The sequence below is a fragment of the Alexandromys fortis genome, unplaced genomic scaffold (genome assembly GCF_014885135.2).
Source record: "Alexandromys fortis isolate MF-2015 unplaced genomic scaffold, M_Fortis_MF-2015_v1.1 scaffold_26, whole genome shotgun sequence".
Classification (NCBI taxonomy): Eukaryota; Metazoa; Chordata; class Mammalia; order Rodentia; family Cricetidae; genus Alexandromys; species Alexandromys fortis.
The window spans coordinates 10,950,861-10,970,189 of NW_026067894.1; the positions used below are offsets into that span (position 1 = coordinate 10,950,861).

A 19,329-nucleotide genomic window follows, 5' to 3' on the forward strand; every position below is an offset into this window, starting at 1 on the left:
GAGGGAGGGAGGGAGGGAGGGAGGGAGGGAGGGAGGGAGGGAGGGAGGAAAAGCCTAACAGAAAAGTAGAGCTAGAAAGATGGCTAGGGTTCAACCCTAGCAGCTGTATGGCAGGTCAAAACAGTTCCTAGGGATCGACACCCTCTTCTGGCCTCCAGGGATATTTGCATGCACATGTTATACAGATAAACATGCAGGTAGGTAACCCATACGCATAAAATAAAAATAAATTTAGGGGGAAAATTAAAATAGAGTATAAAGTATCCATTTTGGGCATCTTTGTAGTTCTTAATAATATGTAAGGTGGGGTGTTTGCAGTTATGTGGTCTTTCAGATAAATACTGGCACAGGTGCACTATTCTGTGTTCAATCTGCAACATTTACTGGACATAGGACTTTGGTCATTTAATATCTGAGTCTTAGTTTTCTTATCTATAAAACAGAGATAATCTTGTTTAATAAATAGTTATGAACAGGGGGCTGGAGAGATGGCTCAGCGGTTAAGAGCATTGCCTGCTCTTCCAAAGGTCCTGAGTTCAATTCCCAGCAACCACATGGTGGCTCACAACCATCTGTAATGAGGTCTGGTGCCCTCTTCTGGCCTGCAGGCATACACGTAGAAAGAATATTGTATACATACATACATATTAAAAAATAGTTATGAACAGCAAAAAAGTATTGCATGTGTGAAGTTTAAGAATGTTATTTTATACACATGCAAAAATACAGCAGAATAGATGCACATAATACTATCAAACACAAGCACATAACTGATATGGTTCTCCCAGAGCAGCCATTTGAAAGTGGCTCTTTAGTCCTGGTTGATGATCATAATCTCAAAATTTATAGGTACCTGGGGTCCACACACACACATTCCGATTTACTTCATCTAAAAATGCTTCCACATATAGCACTTTTAAGAAAACTTTTCCCTAAAAGCTCTCTTAAGTACCAACACTTCAGAAACAACATAATTAAGATCAAACAGAAAAATTAAAAAGACAAGGAAGGTTTGTGTCCTCGATTTGTTGTCATGTTGTTTAGTACACAACAATACTAAAAACAAAAACCCTATGACCTGAAAGAACACATAAATAAATGACAAAACAAGCAAGGATCCCGGGATCTTTCTTTAATGCGATGAAAACCCTCACAGTAACGTTCAAAACCACCACCAGTGGTGTAGCCTGCACAAGCATTGAGGCCCTATCACATTCTCTACAGTGGGGAGAGAGAGCCGAGCGAGCAACACGGTAATGGAAGATCACCCACTGCTAGCTACCAAAGAACCAGGAGTCAAGCAGATATTGGTTTAAAAAAAAAAAAACATGAAGCACATGGGTGGCCTGCACACTCCAGCTTAGCCTTCTCCGGGCAAAGATAAAGGAAGATACTTCTAAACATCTCACTTATTCCCAAGGAACTTAAAAGCCAGAAATCCTCTGACGACCAGGTTCTTGTAACAACACTTCATAGTGGAAGGGCCATTTAGTGACATCAGAGGCTCTCCTCCATAGGTACCAAAGAAGCAGTATTTTCTGCCTACAAACAAGATGATGTTAACTAAACAAAATCTTATGCAGCCCCCCATTTTTTGATTATTTATTTAGTATGCACTAGTGTTTGGGTTTTGCCTGTACGTATATCTGTGTGAGGGTGTCAGATTCCCCTGGAACTGGAGTTACAGACAGCCGTGAGCTGCCGTGAAGGTACTGGGAATTGAACCCGGGTCCTCTAGCTTGAAGAGCAGCTACTGCTCTCAACTGCTGAGCCATCTCTCTAGCCCCAACCCAAATTTTTTCAGAGTACAATAGTTAATTTCTCTAATAGGTATAGACTTTCAGTATCAAGAAAATAAGTAAAAGTTTGCAGTTGCTAGCCTTTCTGTAACAACTTAATGAGAACCTAGCTCAAAAGTCACTATAGAATAAATGCCATGCCAGACAAAACAGAAATGAAAGCTTGAATCCAGAACTTTGCTTCTGAGTCTTATTTTCCTCATCTATAAATTAATCTACCATAAGGGTTGTTCCAAGTATTAAATAAGGCAATTCTTACAATTAAAGTTCTTCAAAAAAAAATCAATTTGTTTTTCTAAAATTAGTATGAAAAAATGCAGCCACTATGTTTCATGGACTCTGAGATACTATCGTGCTATACCACAAAAAAAAAGGGGGGGGGGAAGCACAACATTGGTTCAAGTTTGACATGGACCCATTTGAAATATGCACTGATTTCAGAAGGAACAAAAGCTGAAAAAAGTGCATGGCCTACACAGGCACCATGGTCCTGATCACCCAATTCCTGGTGTGCAGAAAGTTAAGACAAATAGGCATCTGCTATGATATCCAAGAGAAAAAAAAAAAAAAAAAGAAAAGAAAACTTTCAGGCAAAAAAAATGATGTTTGATTTTATTAGAAAACCCTCAAAAGCAGTTTGGTTTTGTTTGCTTTTTAAGTTTGACATTGCAGAATACAGCATGTGGTTTCGATTGCAGAACTAGCCAGAATCTAAAGGCATTCTATCCTATAACATAATCTTCCAAGGAGATTCTAATAGTGTCTCAGCTTTAGTACACATGTCAATCACAGGGGTGGGGGTTGGGATGGGGCTTATCTTATTGAAAATTAAGGTATGGTGGCACATTCTGCAAGCCTGCCACTCAGGATACGGAGGCAGGAAGACTATGAGTTTGAGGCCAGCCTGGGTTACATAATAACACATTGTCCCCAAAATGGCATGTGGCTTTCAGTTCAGGAAGCCTAGGGTAGGGTCTAGCAATCCTAAGCCCCAGAGTGATGCTAGTAATATCGATGCACACTAACTATGAGTATCAATATACTTTGTTACATATTATGAGACTTCCTTGAATGCTAATTATCCCTGTTATACAGATGAAGAATTCAACTGAGACTCAAACTCTGACTTTTATATGTAATACAATACCCAAAGTTTTACAAAAATCAATTATAATATACTAGCCTCCCAAGCCAAATTGTTGTGGCCCAGATGACAGCTAGAAGTATGCATTCTCCAGGTCAGAAAGCAGGAGCTTGACACAAATGGGGAGAGCTTCCAACATCTCCCCAAGTTAGACCAGTTGTCACTAATCCAATGTTTGCAGTGGATAAACAAGGTAGCAATCATGTTCAACCTATTTGAAGAAAATCAGAAGACCAACAGAGTCCTTAGATAAGCAATATCACCCATAGAATTTCAAATTTCCTATGGTTTTATAACTACTTGTGAAATATCGTATTCCAGGAACAAATGAAATAAAAGCTAAAAGGGGAAAAAAAAAAGACTTGACTCAGGAATTCAAGTTTTTCCCATTCCAAAATCTACCACCGTAAAAGGTGGGGGATACACATGCAGCAGGCTAGCTAGCATTCACAGTAAGCGTGAGAACAGTGCAGCTGTCAGAGTCTCCTGTTGAACCTCAAAATAAGTTAGGTAGTTTGTAGCAGGTTCTATGTAGCCTTGGCTGGCCTGGCACTCACTATGTAGACCAGGCTGGCCTCAAACTCACAGGATTTGGCTTCTCTCTAGTGTACACCACCATGCCCCACCTCCTAAAAGTGTTCCTTATCTCAGAAACAAAAACTATTAAGTTGAGAATATTTACAGCACCAAAATCAACTCAAGGAAGCACAAGGAAGGAAGACAAAGAGCTAAATCCTTTTATTCAAGCTGTGATGAGGAAATCTCATGAAATTGGAAAACTACTTGCTCTCCAAACTTAATACTGAAGTACTTTTGTTTTTAAGAAAGATGTTGTATCCATATCATGAGAACTAGAGAGTGATTCAGGTTTCCCATGAGTACAGTTTTCTCTAGGTGTCATCCTAACCAACAAAGGAATAAACATAGGTCATAAAAAACACCAGCAGAGGAGGTGGAGAGATGGCTCAGAGGTTAAAAGCACAGCCTGCTGCTGTTCCAGAGGTTCTGAGTTCAATTCCCAGCAACCACATGGTGGCTCACAACCATCTGTAGCAAGATCTGGTGCCCTCTTCTGGCCTGCAGGCATACATGCAGACAGAATCACTGTACACATAGTGAATAAATAAATCTTAAAAAAACAGCAGAATACAACTCCAATGCTGACCAGTCGTTCTCTGGTCAACATGCCTGAATATGGCACCTGCCAACACCATGGCTTGATATCTACCAGTCTTCTATCAATCTACAGATGGCATAGAAATCAAAGTGTTAGATAGGGTTTTATCCCCACAGCCGTCCTCCTAAGAGAGGAGAACACAAATTTTCGTTATTATTATCTTGGGTGTGCATCTCAGAAGCTTAGGAAATTATCTAACTGCCAAGAGTGCTGTCTCCTGGGGACTACTGTTTTCAACTGGAGGTGGGATAGTCATCATATCATCTGGCCTGAGGCCTAATTTCATCTAACCACAATACTACCCCAGAGATAAAAATGACCAATTTCCCAAAACAACTAAAAATGGAACCCTACTTTACAACCCAAAGGTGGGGTTTTATCATAAAACTGTCTTTAAAATGATTCCACTAGTAATAATTTCATTCCGCTGTTTTATCTACGTTTCAATTCAAGTGATTTTTCTCCCTCTTACAAAGTTCACAGAATCTGGGTGTGTGCCTGTGGCTAATGTTCACAAACCAGAAACTGGTCAGAGAATTCACAGCCATTGTTATCAAGGCTCTCATTTCTCTCCTGCAAGTAACTCAAAGCAGCAGGCAGTGTTTAGAAGGCAGCACTTTCTCAAAGAAATCTTAAGAGGATAAGGAATGAAGAAACTGAGGTGAGTATTAGTGAAAACAGAGTTCCAGTCTTCTCTTGAGAAGATAGGAAAATGAGCATTCGGCTTGATCCCATTCCTCATATCCAAAGTGTAGATCTATTCTCCCCCAAGGAGCTCCTTGAGAAGGAACACAGAAGCTGTTTCCTATCTGATTTATAAGTCACTGTGTCTGGACAAAGTCAAAAGATCCAGAAACATTTGGGTCAGCTTTGAAAAGCCTAGTACTCAAGAATGTACCTGACATACAGAGCAAGCTACTAAACACCAAACACCAACTACTGCTATTCTAGAGTTTTAAGCAACAGAGGGACCAGCACAGAAAAGGAGTCTAGGTAACAAATGCAACATATAAAGAAATACACGTATGGATAAAACCAAAATTATGATAATATGGAGGGAAAGGTATTTCAAACATTTGTCACCAGGTAGTATTAGGCCATAAAAACTTTCCAAGAAAAGGACTGAAAAGGAACAAAACCAAGCAAGTTAGGGTGTAAAGAAGACAGGCAGATGCCAGAGTCCCTACTGGTCTTCTTAACAGCTACATATAACATCAGTCAGAGAATACAAAATGAGTAAAACTCAAGTAGATTATTTCTTAAGATTCTTCAATCTATAGAGCTGATATATATAGTATGCTTTGAGAAAGCAATCACAGAGCTTCAGAAAGAATGCTTTAATAAGAAGTGGCAGGAAGCAAAGGCTGCTATAGCTACTATTTGGCCAGCATAAGTGAGGCTAGTGGCAATGAATTTAAAAAAAAAAAGAAAAAGAAAAAAAAGAAACTTCAAACGCCCCTCATCAGAATAGGCAAAAAGCTGCTTAATAAAGACCACCATAAAATTAAAATCTAGCCTGCAAAACAAGAATGCTTTTTAAGGTTCTTGGTTGGTGGCCAATCATTCCTCTCTCAGACAAGTGCCTCCCTTCTACTGACACCCAACTTCTGCTTCCTTTGTAAAGAAGTTGCTTTTGGTTGAAATGAAGAGTGTTTTCTCATAGATCAAGTAACTGAGACTTTGATTTTAGCTCTTATCTCACCTAAGGATGTGCCCCATCTTTGAAATGTAGTTTACCTCTCCTGCTAATGCTTGCTGAGCTCTGTGCTACAATGGAAGTGTTAACACCCTGTAATGAATGCTGTGAGTACCTAGGAAACTCAAAAGGCACATTTTGCTTTGAGGGAAGGGGAAGAAAGAGATAGGAACAAGTTCCTCAAGCCAACTTACAAATCCTCCTTTTCTTAGACAGGAATCGCCCGGGGATGAGCTCAACACATACTCCACCATGCTAACGCCTAGTCCCCCACTCTCCGATCGTGGGGACAGTACAGAATTGACCTCACTGTTCACATGGAAACTCTGACCAGGTCTTCTCTGCACCATGATTGGCTGGGAAACTGAATGATCTACAAAAAAGATACACAAGTATGACACAGTGCAGCCAGAAGACCAAACAAATTATGAGTGATGTCTCAGGAATAAAGCAATGTCTGGGAATCAGGAGACCCACTAGAGTCAGCTGGGCCAAGCTTTCCTCTTGGGTCTTTCAATAAGCACTGATATTCTACATAAGCTAAGGACACAGAACACACTCCTCCTCTATCTAGGAAAGCAAAGGAGGACAGCAGTTCACATAGCTAGGTTGATAAGCCAATGTTCACCTCTTTAGAGTTGCAGAATTTCTTTAATGTTGCTTACTGGCAACAACAACTCTTTCTGAGAACTCCATTTTGCACTGTCCTGAACACAGCTTGTCCAGTGTTAGGTTTTCTATCTTCTCTTCTCTGGAAGCTATGGTTTCTATCTACTGCTGCTTTTTTTGCCTCTAGTAACTCTCCCCAGCCCTCTTCAGGGGAAGTCTATCACAAGAATGTCTGTGCCTGGTGATTTCATTTGGCCCCACGCACATTTAAAGATTACTATTCCATATATGGCACAGAACATCAAGGGGTAAAAGAATCATGAAATTCAAAGCACAGGCTTGGATTTTCCAATTCCAGGCAAGCTGACAGTAGCACAAAGTGAAAACTCAGAGCTAAATTTACAGTCATTTCAAATGAGTACATTCTTCTGTGACTAGAACTTCAGAAAATATTGAAGATTTGATTTTGCATTAATTATTTTTAATATATTACAATATCTAAGCTACTACTGGACAGGACATTTGCTTGGAGTGCTTTTGCCACTGATGTGAAATTCATGACTTGCCAAGTGCTGAGGAAGGGAGCTCTAAGACAGGCATAAATCACAGTAGAGACGCTAGAGCTAGATTACCTGATGTTCCCCAGGCACTGTCTCGCCATTGATCACCCAGGAATATTCCTTTTGGTCCATCTTTGCTGGATTCATCTGTTTCCCAAAACTTTTTACCTGGCAAGAGCTGCTGCAAATTAAAAATAATAGATGCTTTTAAAGAATTCATAAAGAATGAAAGTACAGCAGTCAACACTTTCTTTAGACAAGGGTTCTGAAGATGCTCATGGGCCCTGAAGGGCTCAATCGAGGGTTTTGGCTACACAGCTGTGATCAGAGCACTGTTCTTATTTACTAAAAGATACAGAAAGACCTAAAGCAACGGGACATCCATCATAATTACCTAGAATCATTCACTTAGTCTATGTGAAGATTTCTGAGGAGGAGGTAAGGGTAGAAACATCGCCCTGTTAGCTAACTGCTTGCTAAGACAACTCTAACTACAAAGGAATGTGCCTACGACTGTTAGCATACCGTCTGCACATGCACTGCCTGACCACACAAAGTTACTTAAGCAAGAACATGAACCCAGCTATGAACCTGAAGTACAGAATGCAAGCTATAACGTCCAATAACCAACACTTCCCTACCACACCTACCTGTTCTAAGACTTTAGAAAGAGAAAAAAAGTCATTCATCTACTTCCAGAAGGGAAATCAAATTTCTTAACCTGTTAGGTTTAATACTTGATAGTGCCATTAAAGCGATTTCAATCAAAGAAACAGGGGTCTCAGTTACAAAGGAAAAGTCCTTAAGACTGCCATCATTCTTGGTCTTTAACTTAATAAATTTTTACTTCCTCTAATTATGTTTTCTTTTCAACTGCTATTCCTCAGACAGGATAACAAGAAGTTTGAGATAACATGTAACACTATTTCTGAGCACAAAAGGGCATACCTGAAGAGCTGACTTATGCAAGGTCAGAAATGGAATGCTGACTTTCAGAAATAAAGCACCAGAAAGCCCAAGAGTTCTGCTCTCCTCCTGGACATGTTGAACTTTCCAACTTATTAGCAACACCTGAGCATAATGAAGAAAACAAAGCTGTCCACAAAAATAAACCCCAGCTTTCCAGCCTCACTGCTGCTTTCTCAGCACAATGTTAACCCACCCTCAAAAAGTTTCTAACTATTCCACAGGCATAGGTTACTACATGAACTCAAGCAGTTTGCAACCTTTTACAAATGGAAAGAACCTAGCAAAAAAGACTTCTGGCCTGGCGTTTACTTGTACAAATGCTAAGCAGCCTCAAAGATGGAAAGTTAAATTACAAGCATCAATCAATCCTTCATTGGTGCTTTTTGGACACCAAAAAAAGCGCTGGTTTTGAGAGAAAGAGGGAAAAGAAGAGGGAGAAACAGGCGTCCAGGCGAAGCTAAGCAGGAACCGGAAGTGCTGGACTAAATAGGTAAATATGCCCTGGGAACTACTATTAAACTGCCCTCGGCCTCCTTCCTCCTCTTTTTTTCTGAGGCCAAACCTGTTTTTCAGAGGCTATGCCAATCAGAAACATCATCGGCAAGTACCAAACAGTTCTTGGGAAACATATTCAGTGGCATCAGACATAAGCAAAATCATGGTCAAATTCCAGAAGAGTTAGTGAAAATTATTAACTATACAAGGAACAACTTAAAAGAATTCCTGCTTTCACATTCTATTTCTCCTTCTCACCTTGCAAATGACCTCTCCAAAGAGCCTATAAAACTTCCTTACTCACTAGCTGCATGCCTTCTACCACCTTCAAGTCTGACAAAAATTCTCATTCTTAGTTTGAAGAGAGTGAGACCAAACAGGAGTCCCAATTTACCACTCTTCTTTGTATAATAAAAGAAGCACAAGCAGTCACATCTATGTTGATTAATTTTATGCTCCGTGAAATGGTGGAAAAAGCAAAAGTGACTGAAACTAGTCCTATGCTGCCATTTTTTCCAATCTTAATCCTCTATATAAACTCAAGAATAGCCTTGACAAGTACCAGGCTTAACAAATAAACAATCTTGCTATGATTTATCAGTTGGTAACTAAAAGCAGCGATCTTTGAGCTCAAGGTGTCAAAGGTTATTTGTGAGATTCAAATGTTGTTTACTATTATCTGTTAGGCTGTCACAACATGCAAAGCAGCAAGTACATATGGAAAGCGATATTTTTAGGGCTGGTGAAATGGCTCAGAGGGTAAAGATGCTTGCCTCAAACCTGAGGACTTGAGTTCAATCCCTGGAACCCACATATGTTACAAGAGAAGCAATTCCATATGTTGTCCTCCCCAACATGAACTATGGCACACATAAATTCACAAATATACACATATGAACAATAAATAAATCAACAATGAAACAAATATGAAAAAATAGTAAGTAGAGAGTCTACTTCCTATTAGTAGCAGATGCAAGCAACAAGGTACAATGGAATGAAATCAAAGAGTGTTCCTAGCTCACTGAGTCAACCAATTCTCCTACTACTAAAAGTAGAAAACAAACATTAGAGGTAGCCCCCACAGTACTAGAGCTCTATATACATTAGTGAGGTGAAGATCAGCTAGCTAGTATCAGTGAGAACAGTAGGTACTATTTGGGCAAGTTCCCAAGAGATAAAGAGAAAGAAGAGGGGGGCAGACAGAGTGTAGCATGCTGATAGAGGCCAGGCAAAGTAGAAAGGGTGAGTTGAATCGGTGCTCAAACATCCCTGAACCAAGGGAATCTGGGCAAGTTAAAAGGAAGCTTAGTTAAGCCCTTTAAAATCTCTTAAGTTCTACACAGAACCTAGCATTTACTATAAAACCTACTGTCTGTACTCAATTGTGGTAAGCAGAAGAGATGACTCCAAATGACCTAGTCCCATTGTACTGTAAACAGGACCTATAATGGGATGCTGTGAGGTCACAGAAGTTATAGTGCCCTGCACTGCTTCTATTTCCTTCTACTACCACCACCATTGCTCAGCTTTTAGACAGCTGTTACGCTGTGAACCACACCAGAGAGTGGCTCACTTTGCCAAGGAACCAAGAGATCTCTACCCAACACAACAGTTCACTAGAAACTGAAGGCCTGATTCTAAGAGTCCATGAAGACCAAGATCCTGATACTGACCACATGAATTTGGAAGATTCTTCTCTCATAAAGCTGAGCAAAAATTCAGACCTGGTAGGCATTGTGCCTGCTACTTATAAGAGACCTTATAAGTCATGAGGTTTAAACAATGGTCTGGGATTTGTTACACAGTGGAGGAACTAATCAATCATGACTACGCAAAAGTATGTACTTCAAACAATTGAGTTTGTTTTTAAGTAAGACTTCTTGCCTAGCAGTGCTGGCACATGCTTTTAATCCCAGGACTCCAGCACTTGAGGCAGATTTAGTTCCAGGACAGCCAGGGCTACACAAGAGAAACCTGTCTGAAAAAGAACCAAGAAACAAAAAGGAGAAAAAGGAAAAAAGAAATGTTTCTCATCCCTTTTCTAACAGCTAAATCCCAGTACTGAAAGTACACTAGTTTTTGATTTAGAAAAAAAGTGATTAATTAGCTCTGTCCATTTCATGCTCTCTTCTCCTGTTTTATAACCTTTCACACTGGAAATAAGTAGCTTTTAAAGTTATGCTTGCTAACTGACAAGCAGTGGCAACATTTTCAACTTTTTATTCAAAGTCAATAATGAAAGTACTCAACTTCAATGCTGATGGTAAAACAGAGCTAGGTAACAACTTTAATGTAAAAATCAAGATCCAAGAGCCACTTAAATTCAGCAATCACACCTCTGGAGGTAATTCTATCCACCACATAAGCTACAGCCTCCCCACAAATCAACTCACTGCCAAAAATAAGTTTAAGTTGCCAAACTATCACATCAGCTAGAGTTAATTTCAAACACTACCAATTTAAATGCAACCAGCATTAACTTATTTGCGGGATTTGGGGTGGGGGAAGAATTACTGACAATCTACACAAAGTTAAAACACTCAGTGTACTCTGATGATGAGCGACATTCCTAGCCAGCAGACATTTTCTTTTGTGGAGCAGGTAAGCCTAGGCTTGGAACTCTGTAAGTAATCCAAGTAGATTTCCAGCTCTAAGCAATCCTGCTTCAGCTTCCTGGCCCAGAGACTACAGCATATATATATATAAAATCAATAAATCACAGTACAGCTTTACAAAATTCACTTTAAGTGAAAACTAAGCTATAAAAGGTTAAGATCTGACAATCTTTGTTTCTTCTTCCTTTCTTTCTTTTCTTTTTAGTTTTGAGACATGTAGCCCTGGCTGTCCAAGAACTTTCTCTGTAGACCAGGCTGGCCTTAGATCACAGTGATCTGCCTGCCTCTGCTTCAAGTGCTGAGATTGAAAGCATGCAACAACACCACCCAGCAAAACCAGATAATTCTAAAAGAAGGTGATGGGAAGTAGGAATTGGTCCAACAAAAGCTAAAGAGACAGATGCTGTCAGACCATTACGCAGTTGGCACATTGAAAAGAGCAGATGATACCCAAGTCCACATCTAAGAAAGTCAGCTTGAGTACAGTGAACCTGCAACCGTGAGTGCAACAACTTCTCTGACTCCAATGCTAACAGCAAGCAGCTTCTTAAAACTAATTTCATGAGTCAAGCACAGTGATCACCAACCACAGTGATCCTGTCCACTGAAAACTACAATTTCTCCTCAGAAATTAATAAACTGCAATTAGGTTTTTACACATTGGTCTCCTGTGGTTCTGGTTAGAGTGGAGTCTATGCAATAATCCAATTCCTCTGAATGAGCAATAAAGGCCTACTAAAAAAATCTACAAACCAGCTGGGCGGGTGGGTAATGGCGCATGCCTTTAATCCCAGAACTCAAGAAGCAAAGACAGGTGAATCTCCGTATGTTTGAGGCCAGCCTGATCTACAGAGAGGGTTCCAGGACAGCCAGCACTACACAGAGAAACCCTGCCTCAGAAAACACACACACACACACACAACCTACACATGTGTGTGGGGGGGGGTGTCATGTTGCCATCCTCAGCTTTAGAATAGATGTTCTCTTTCCCTATAATGTCTCATCAAATGGAATTCCTAATTGGATAGAAGGAAAAAGTATGCCACTTTATCTTCTGAACCACGGATTCATAGGAAATATTTAGACCAGTGAACACTTTGTGAGGCTTCGAGAAAGCAGGAGAGAAGTACTGGTTTACAAGCAATTAGATAGGCACCAGAAAACTGACATTTTGCCTAAGAATACCGTTCTTGCTTTTAAGTCTAACTGAAAAAGAAAATAAAGTTATACCACTGGAGTATGGTTGGTTACACATGCCTATAATCTCAGCAATCAGAAGCAGAGGCAGGAAATATATCACAAATTCACTGCAAGCCTGTTCTACATAGTAAGTTCCAAGCCAAGTCTAAGATGACAAATACCTTGTCTCAAAACCAAAACAAGGCTGGAGAGATGGCTCAGTGGTTAAGAGCATTGGCTGCTCTTCCAGAGGTCCTGAGTTCAATTCCCAGCAACCACATGGTGGCTCACAACCATCTGTAATGAGATGTAGTGCTCTCTTCTGGTCTGCAGGCATACATGCAGGTAGAAAACTGTATACATAATAAGTAAATAAAATCTTTAAAAAAAAAAAAAGAAAGAAAAGGAAAGAAAACCCAAAACAAACATATAAAACCAAAAGCCTCATGGTCATCTTATATCTCTTATTAAGGATCCTTTAGCATATGAAAACTCTAAAGTGTTCATGATAACTTACAGGAATTCTCTGAATTCCACACGAAATTATCTGCCTCCTTATTACACCTTACAGTGTCCTGAACATCAAATGAAATAATGCAATACAGCTCACAATGAAGAACTACTCCTAATCCAGAGGAGTAAGAGTTCCCTAACCCAGCCCAGATGTGAGTGCACACCTTTAATCCTAGTCTTCAGGAGGCAGAAGTAAGGTGTGATCTCTGTGACTACACAGATCTGTGGGACTACACAGGCAAACACTGTCTAAAAAAAAAAAAAAAAAAAAACAGGAGAGGGAAGGAGGAAAAAAAGAAAACCGATTTCCCGATCTAAAGCTGCCCAACATACTTAGTTAGCCAGCAGATAAAACAAGCACAGTGCTACCTAGGCCACTGTAGTAAAAATCACTAACCAACCAAACCCTACAGTTCTGCAGACCTAAGGAAGCTATTACCGAGGACTAGCACGTATGACCACATCGATATTAATGTCTGCCTAAGGAAGTATCCATGATGTTCTCTGAGGTCTTTAACAGCAAGTGAGCATTCCTTCTGCTACCCTACCCTATGCTCTAAAGTGTAAACTGCTAATACTTGTAAATATCTACCCAACTCTCTCCCTCCCCCTCCCCTCATCTGCCTTCCTCTCTCCCTCACCACCACTCTCTCTCCTCTAACCCCTTTCTTCTCTCCCCTCTCTTCCCCCCCAAGACACTACTCCCAACAAAATTTGGCTTGTAAGTAAGACACACAGGGAAGCTTACAAACTCAAAAATATGAATAGGTTTCAAGTTATCTGCCTACTCAAATTTCCAAACCTAGTTTCACTTCAAATGACTAAAACATTTAACCATTTGGTAAGATTTTAAAAATCCTTTAAGTTTCTTCCTATCTATCCTGGCCATCTGAGAATGGAACGTGAGCTATATAGATGACTACAGTAATTCACAAGTTAATGAAAAGGGGGGAAAAAACAGCATTTCCAGAAATCCCTTCTCAAAACTTCACCAGATTTAGCTAGTCTCTTCATATCAGGTTTTGAAGCCAAACACAACAACACAGAAAGTGTCCACAAATGCAATGACCTATACCGATGCTAAGTCGTTATTCTGTATATTAAAGTTTTGGGGGAATTGTTTGCTTTTTTTGGGGGGTGTTGTTGCTGCTGCTGCTGCAGCGGCGGCAGCTGGTGGTGGTGGTGGTGGTGGTGTGTGTATGCGTGCGTGTGTTGAAGGGGTGGTTTAAGACAGGGTTTCTCTGTGTAGCAGCCCTGGCTGTCCTGGCCTAGAACTCAGAGATACACCTGGCTCTACTTCCCCAGTGCTAGGAATTTAAGGTTGCACCACCACACCTAGTTCTTTATTTATTAAAGTTTTATTCAAATTTGAAAATAAAATAAAGCCAACATGGCCTATAGAGTGAGCCAGTGTCTCAGAAAATAAATAAAAGTATAAATCAGTTATTCATAAATCTTTAAAAAGAAAGACTTAGTCATTCATTAACTGTTACCACAATTCTTTCATGAGTTCTGGAGGGGGGGGGGTTGTCAGAAGAAGAATGAATAAAGGGCCATCTGAATTCCCAAGAATTTATCTCAATGACGATGACAACAACAACAAAAAACCTCTTCAATCTGTCACGGCAGTGTATATGCCTATACGTCTAGCACCCCAAGAGAATTATCACAAGCCTGGATTACAAACAAGATTCTTTCTCAATAACAAATGCTTTCTATCCCTTCCCCTTCGCCTCTAAACTGTAATAAAGATTTTCAAAGAAAGATTGCTTCTCTTTGTGCATTGTTCCCTTTTGGATCAGGATTCCAAGATGGATCAGCAGGTAAAGATACTACTTGCCCAATGGCCTGAGATCAATCTCCAGAACCTGTAAGCAAGCTAACGCCCCTAAACTGTTCTCTGACCTCCACATGCCTATCCACACACATATAAAATTATATTTTTAGTATCAAAAAGACACAGGTATAATGGCACACATCTGTAGCCCCAGCACTTAGAAGGCAGAAGTAGAAGTCTGAGTTTGAGGAAAGCCTGTGTTATTACACAGTAAGACTCTGTCTTTATAAGTAAAAATAACAAAAATTAGTGCTTATTGATTGATGTAGCAAGATTATGAATTCCTTGTTGAATTAGTAAGGACAGCAAGATGGCACAGCAAATAAGGGTGCTTGCCACCAAGTCTGATCATCTAAATTCAAGCCCTGAGACAGACATAGTGGAAGAAGAAAACTACTTCAAGTTGTACTCTGACCTATAAACATACACAGTAATAAATACACAATCATGTATATACACATAAATATACACATAACATCAACATTTTTAAATATCCTTAAGAGTTTACAACTCACAATCTAATAAATAAAACCTGATATTAAGTGACCTGGAATTCACTACAAATAAACCATTTTCTTTTCAGAGACAAAATTTGCTTCAACATGAATTTAAAATGACAAAAGTTAGCTGGACAGTGGTGACACACACCTCTAGTTCCAGCACTTGGGAGGCAGAGATAGGCGGGTCTCTGAGAGTTTGAGGTCAGCCTGGTCTACAGAGCAAGTTGCAGGACAGGCTCCAAAGCTACAGAAAAACCCTGTCTTTAAAAAACCACAAACAAGGGCTGGAGAAATGGCTCAGAGGTTAAGAGCATTGCCTGCTCTTCCAAAGGTCCTGAGTTCAATTCCCAGCAACCACATGGTGGCTCACAACCATCTGTAATGGGGTCTGGTGCCCTATTCTGGCATGCAGGCATACACACAAACAGGATATTGTATACATAATAATAAATAATTATAAAAAAAAAACAAACAAAAAAGTAAGAATGGCCAAGGTTGATGGCAATTTAGATTATACTGTATCACTGAACATAATTTGAATACCTACAGTTGCAGCTAAGTTTACAAATGGCAGCTTAAATAAAGGGCAATAAAAATCATCACTGGGTTCCATCACAAAGCCAATTATTGTATTAAAAATAAGAATACAACAGGGTTGGGGCTGGGGCTCAGTCTTGAATTTAATGCCCAGCAAGACATGAACCATTAGTGTAGGAAGGGAAGGAATTTTTTTACAAGATTTTATTATTATTATTATTGGTGTGTGTGAGAGAGAAAAGAGATTTGTATGTGTGAGCGTGTCTGTGTTGTGATGGCCAGAAGAGCTCCCCTGGCACTGGACCACAGGCAGCTCCAGAGTGACAGTAAATACCCTGAGTCATCTCTCCAGCCCCTGAAACTTAACAGTTTCTTGTCCTGGGTTATAAGACACTTCGGATGAGCAGGGTTAGTGCCATTCAACACCAGTTTTACTACCACAGTGAAACCCACCCATCACTTAGCTGGCCAAGATAAAGTCATTGAGTCTTCCCTCCTGAATCTAAAAAGCCTAATGCTGATTTTTCTGCCTGTGGAAAAAAATAAGTTTTACCCACAGAAAATGTATGTCTGTAATCCCAGCAACCAGGAGGCTGAGGCTGGAACACAAGGCCAGCCAGGTTTTCGTGGAGGCTGGAACACAAGGCCAGCCAGGTTTTCGTGGAGTCTTTTCGGTGTTTTATGGAGTTTTTTGTGGGGAAAGGAGGTGGGGAACACCAGGGTTACTCTGTGTAGCCCTGACTGTCCTGGTTGGCCCCAAACTCAGTGAGAGCTGCCTGCCTCTGCCTCCAAATGCCCCTGCATGCACATGATACACACAAATAATGAAATACTAACCAATGAAATTCTTCAAACCGAGTAAGAAGATAGTCTATATGCAGTATCTCAGCTGTGAAGCCCAAAGAGAACCCTTTAAGGTGCCACTCCGCTTTCCCACTGCTTTCCTTACTCAGTTTATTTACTTTCATACAAAGTAGCAATCGGGAACTTGTACATGCTACACAAGCCCATGAGCTACATCCCTCCATAGTTCTAAGAGACCATTTTGGGTTTTGTTGTTGTTGACTATAATTCTTTTTTTTTTAAGGATTTATTCATTTTCTTTGAGAGTGTTTTACATGTATGCCAAGTGAGTGCTTGGTGCCTTTAGATATCCAGGAAATGGAGTTAGAGATGGTTGTGAACTACAATGTGGATACTTGGAATCAAACCCAGGTCCTCTGCAAGAACATGTGCTCTCCTGCCCTTGTAACTGTAATTATAAATTAAGAATCAAGGCCTATTATAATGAACAAGAATGTAATCACTGACGCAAATTTATTTCTTAAGTTGTATTAACTGGGCATCTATTTTGTAGTCAACTGAGGCACAAAGGACTAATGTTTCATCCATCCAGAAGGAATTAAGGTGCCCTAAAGATTCACTATGAACTGCTGAAGAATCAAGGTGTCCAAGCAATGGAGTGAGTTAGAGACATGAAAAACTGATGGCCTTTAGGACTCCCATCAGTCTGAGCTGCAGGCTGGCTCTTAGACGACCACTACACTTTGATGCACAGCCATTAGGAGCAATTTGTCCTCAAACAGTCTGCAAAAAACATGTTGCTTTCATGAAGCGTCCTTCAAAAACATCCAGGCACACCAATAGCACCTCAAACGTCCTGTCACTTGTGATACATTGACTGAAAGACAAGTCACACACTGACCTCTTTCCACTGAGCACTCCTGAGTTCACAAAAGATTTTTTCTTTTCCTTTTTTTTCTTTTCTTTTTTTTAAACAAACTCCCACTTCAAGTTACTGGAACAGCAAAAAAAGTCTCTCCAACCTTAACACTGACAAATTAACAATCAGTCCAGAAAAATAACAGGAAGAAACACAATAAAATGGAACTGTGTTGTCTGTCAAGTTACCTACTGATGAAGTCACATCAATAAATGATATGGCTGATCCGTGTTCAGACCATATTCCTGTTAAAATATCCCTATATGTACAAAAACTACACAATTTTTCTTGATAGCCTAATATACAAAAGGCCTACCCCAGACCCTTTAGCACAAAGTTCAGGAATAAGGCAGTGCCAATACCATTCCGCAGCCAACATCCTCTAGAGTCTGAAATTCCAAATAACTGACAGAGAATACAACACACAGCCCAGCCCCTCTGTCAGTCAGCCTCGAGTACTTCTCACCACTCAAGTGAGCTACACTGTGCCAGAGACAGGAGCATTCTCAAAAATAACTACTTCAAAAATGTAGCTACTATTTATACAGAGAATACCAAAACAGAAAAGACTTTCTTTCTCTAAGTACCCAGCTATGAGAACCACACCAAACTACAATGAAATAAATTTGATGTTCTCTGGTTCCTTATAACAAAATTAAGAAAGATTTGCTAGGCATGGTGGTACACACCACACCCTTAATCACAGTGCTGTGAAGGCAAAGGTAGGCAGAGCTCTATGAGTCCCAGGTCAGTCAGGGCTACACATGAGCCAACAAATTGATGAAATAAATTAAGAAATTAAAAAAAAAAGAACTTTAATCCCAGCACTTGGAAGGCAGAGGCAGGCTAATCTCCAAATTTGCGGACAGCCTGGTCTCCAGGACACCCAGAGCAACAGAGAAACCTTGTTTTGGGGAAAAAAAAAAAATTGCACATGTTGTAGTTTAATACATATCTAAGTAAGCAACAAATAAGCCCAACTTCCTAGACACCATTATGTCTGGCTATGCACACAGAACAGGGGTGTCTATGTCATAGCAGATGATACAGACAAAGCTGCCTATTGATCTGGTTCAACTCCACGATTCTGGTAACAGATGCCTTGGCAGCTATGGTAGAGCATGCCGACCATATCCTCCCCTCTGCCCCCGTACTCATGACATGGAGGAAAGAACACCTCAGGTTTCAGCCTAGCCAGGGCTACACAGTTAAGACTCTGTCTCAAAAACAGAGGGCCTCATATCAGACTCAACTTGACGGGCAACAGTCCTGTTGGATCCTGGGTACCAGTGTTTCTGAAGTAACTACTTGCAGAAGAGGAGCAGGGCCTCTCAGTTTTGTTGGTACTCATCCTCTTCACCACATCTTCACAACCCTAGGGGCAAGAAAGGCATCTAAGTGCTACAGCTGTTTATACAATTGAACTGGATTTCTTGGTGCTAAGTATAGGGCCTTAATTACAGGAGGAAGCCCAAGCCCCTGAACTCACTCCATAGCTTTTAGCTGGTGAGAGAGCAAGAGAGCTTAATGCAGGAGCACAAACTAGCAGCTGATCTTTAAAAGAGTAAAACTTGACATGATGAACTGCAAGTGATGTATCTAGGTTCAAACAGCCAGAGCATAAGCACATCAGCCTATCTATTAAAAAACATTCTAACATCGAAGGACCATCACAAAAAAAATTATGTCGATGAAGTGATAATAAGCATAGACAGAAAACTGTTTATTCCTATTCTTTTACTGTACGCAACAAAATGGAATCAGTCCATTTAGTATTGACACTCAGAGATTTACCTGGTTTTCTTTCCCTCATCTTAAAAAAAAAAAAGTGGATTAATTCCAGCACTCGGGAGGCAGAAGCAGGCGGATCTCTGTGAGTTCGAGGCCAGCCTGGACTACAAGAGCTAGTTCCAGGACAGGAACCAAAAGCTACGGAGAAACCCTGTCTCGAAAATAAAAAAAAAAAAAAAAAAAAA

At 40.2% G+C, this 19,329-nt stretch overlaps 1 protein-coding gene across 28 annotated transcripts in view; it reads right to left on the minus strand.

Moving 5' to 3' along the window:
- Positions 1-19,329, minus strand: part of Pum1 (pumilio RNA binding family member 1) — a 128,522-nt gene that overhangs the window by 54,243 nt on the left and 54,950 nt on the right. For 15 of the 28 annotated variants that reach the window (XM_050151037.1, XM_050151173.1, XM_050151164.1 and 12 more), the window contains 2 exons: positions 7,058-7,166; positions 6,011-6,189 (listed from right to left, as the gene is read on the minus strand). The exons of 10 other annotated variants lie outside the window; for them this stretch is intronic. In XM_050151037.1, the coding sequence (XP_050006994.1) occupies positions 6,011-6,189; positions 7,058-7,166 (288 nt within the window). Of the gene's footprint in view, positions 1-6,010; positions 6,190-7,057; positions 7,167-7,933; positions 8,068-19,329 lie in introns of those variants that run through there. 3 more of the 28 variants (XM_050151056.1, XM_050151138.1, XM_050151242.1) reach the window with 2 other exon arrangements.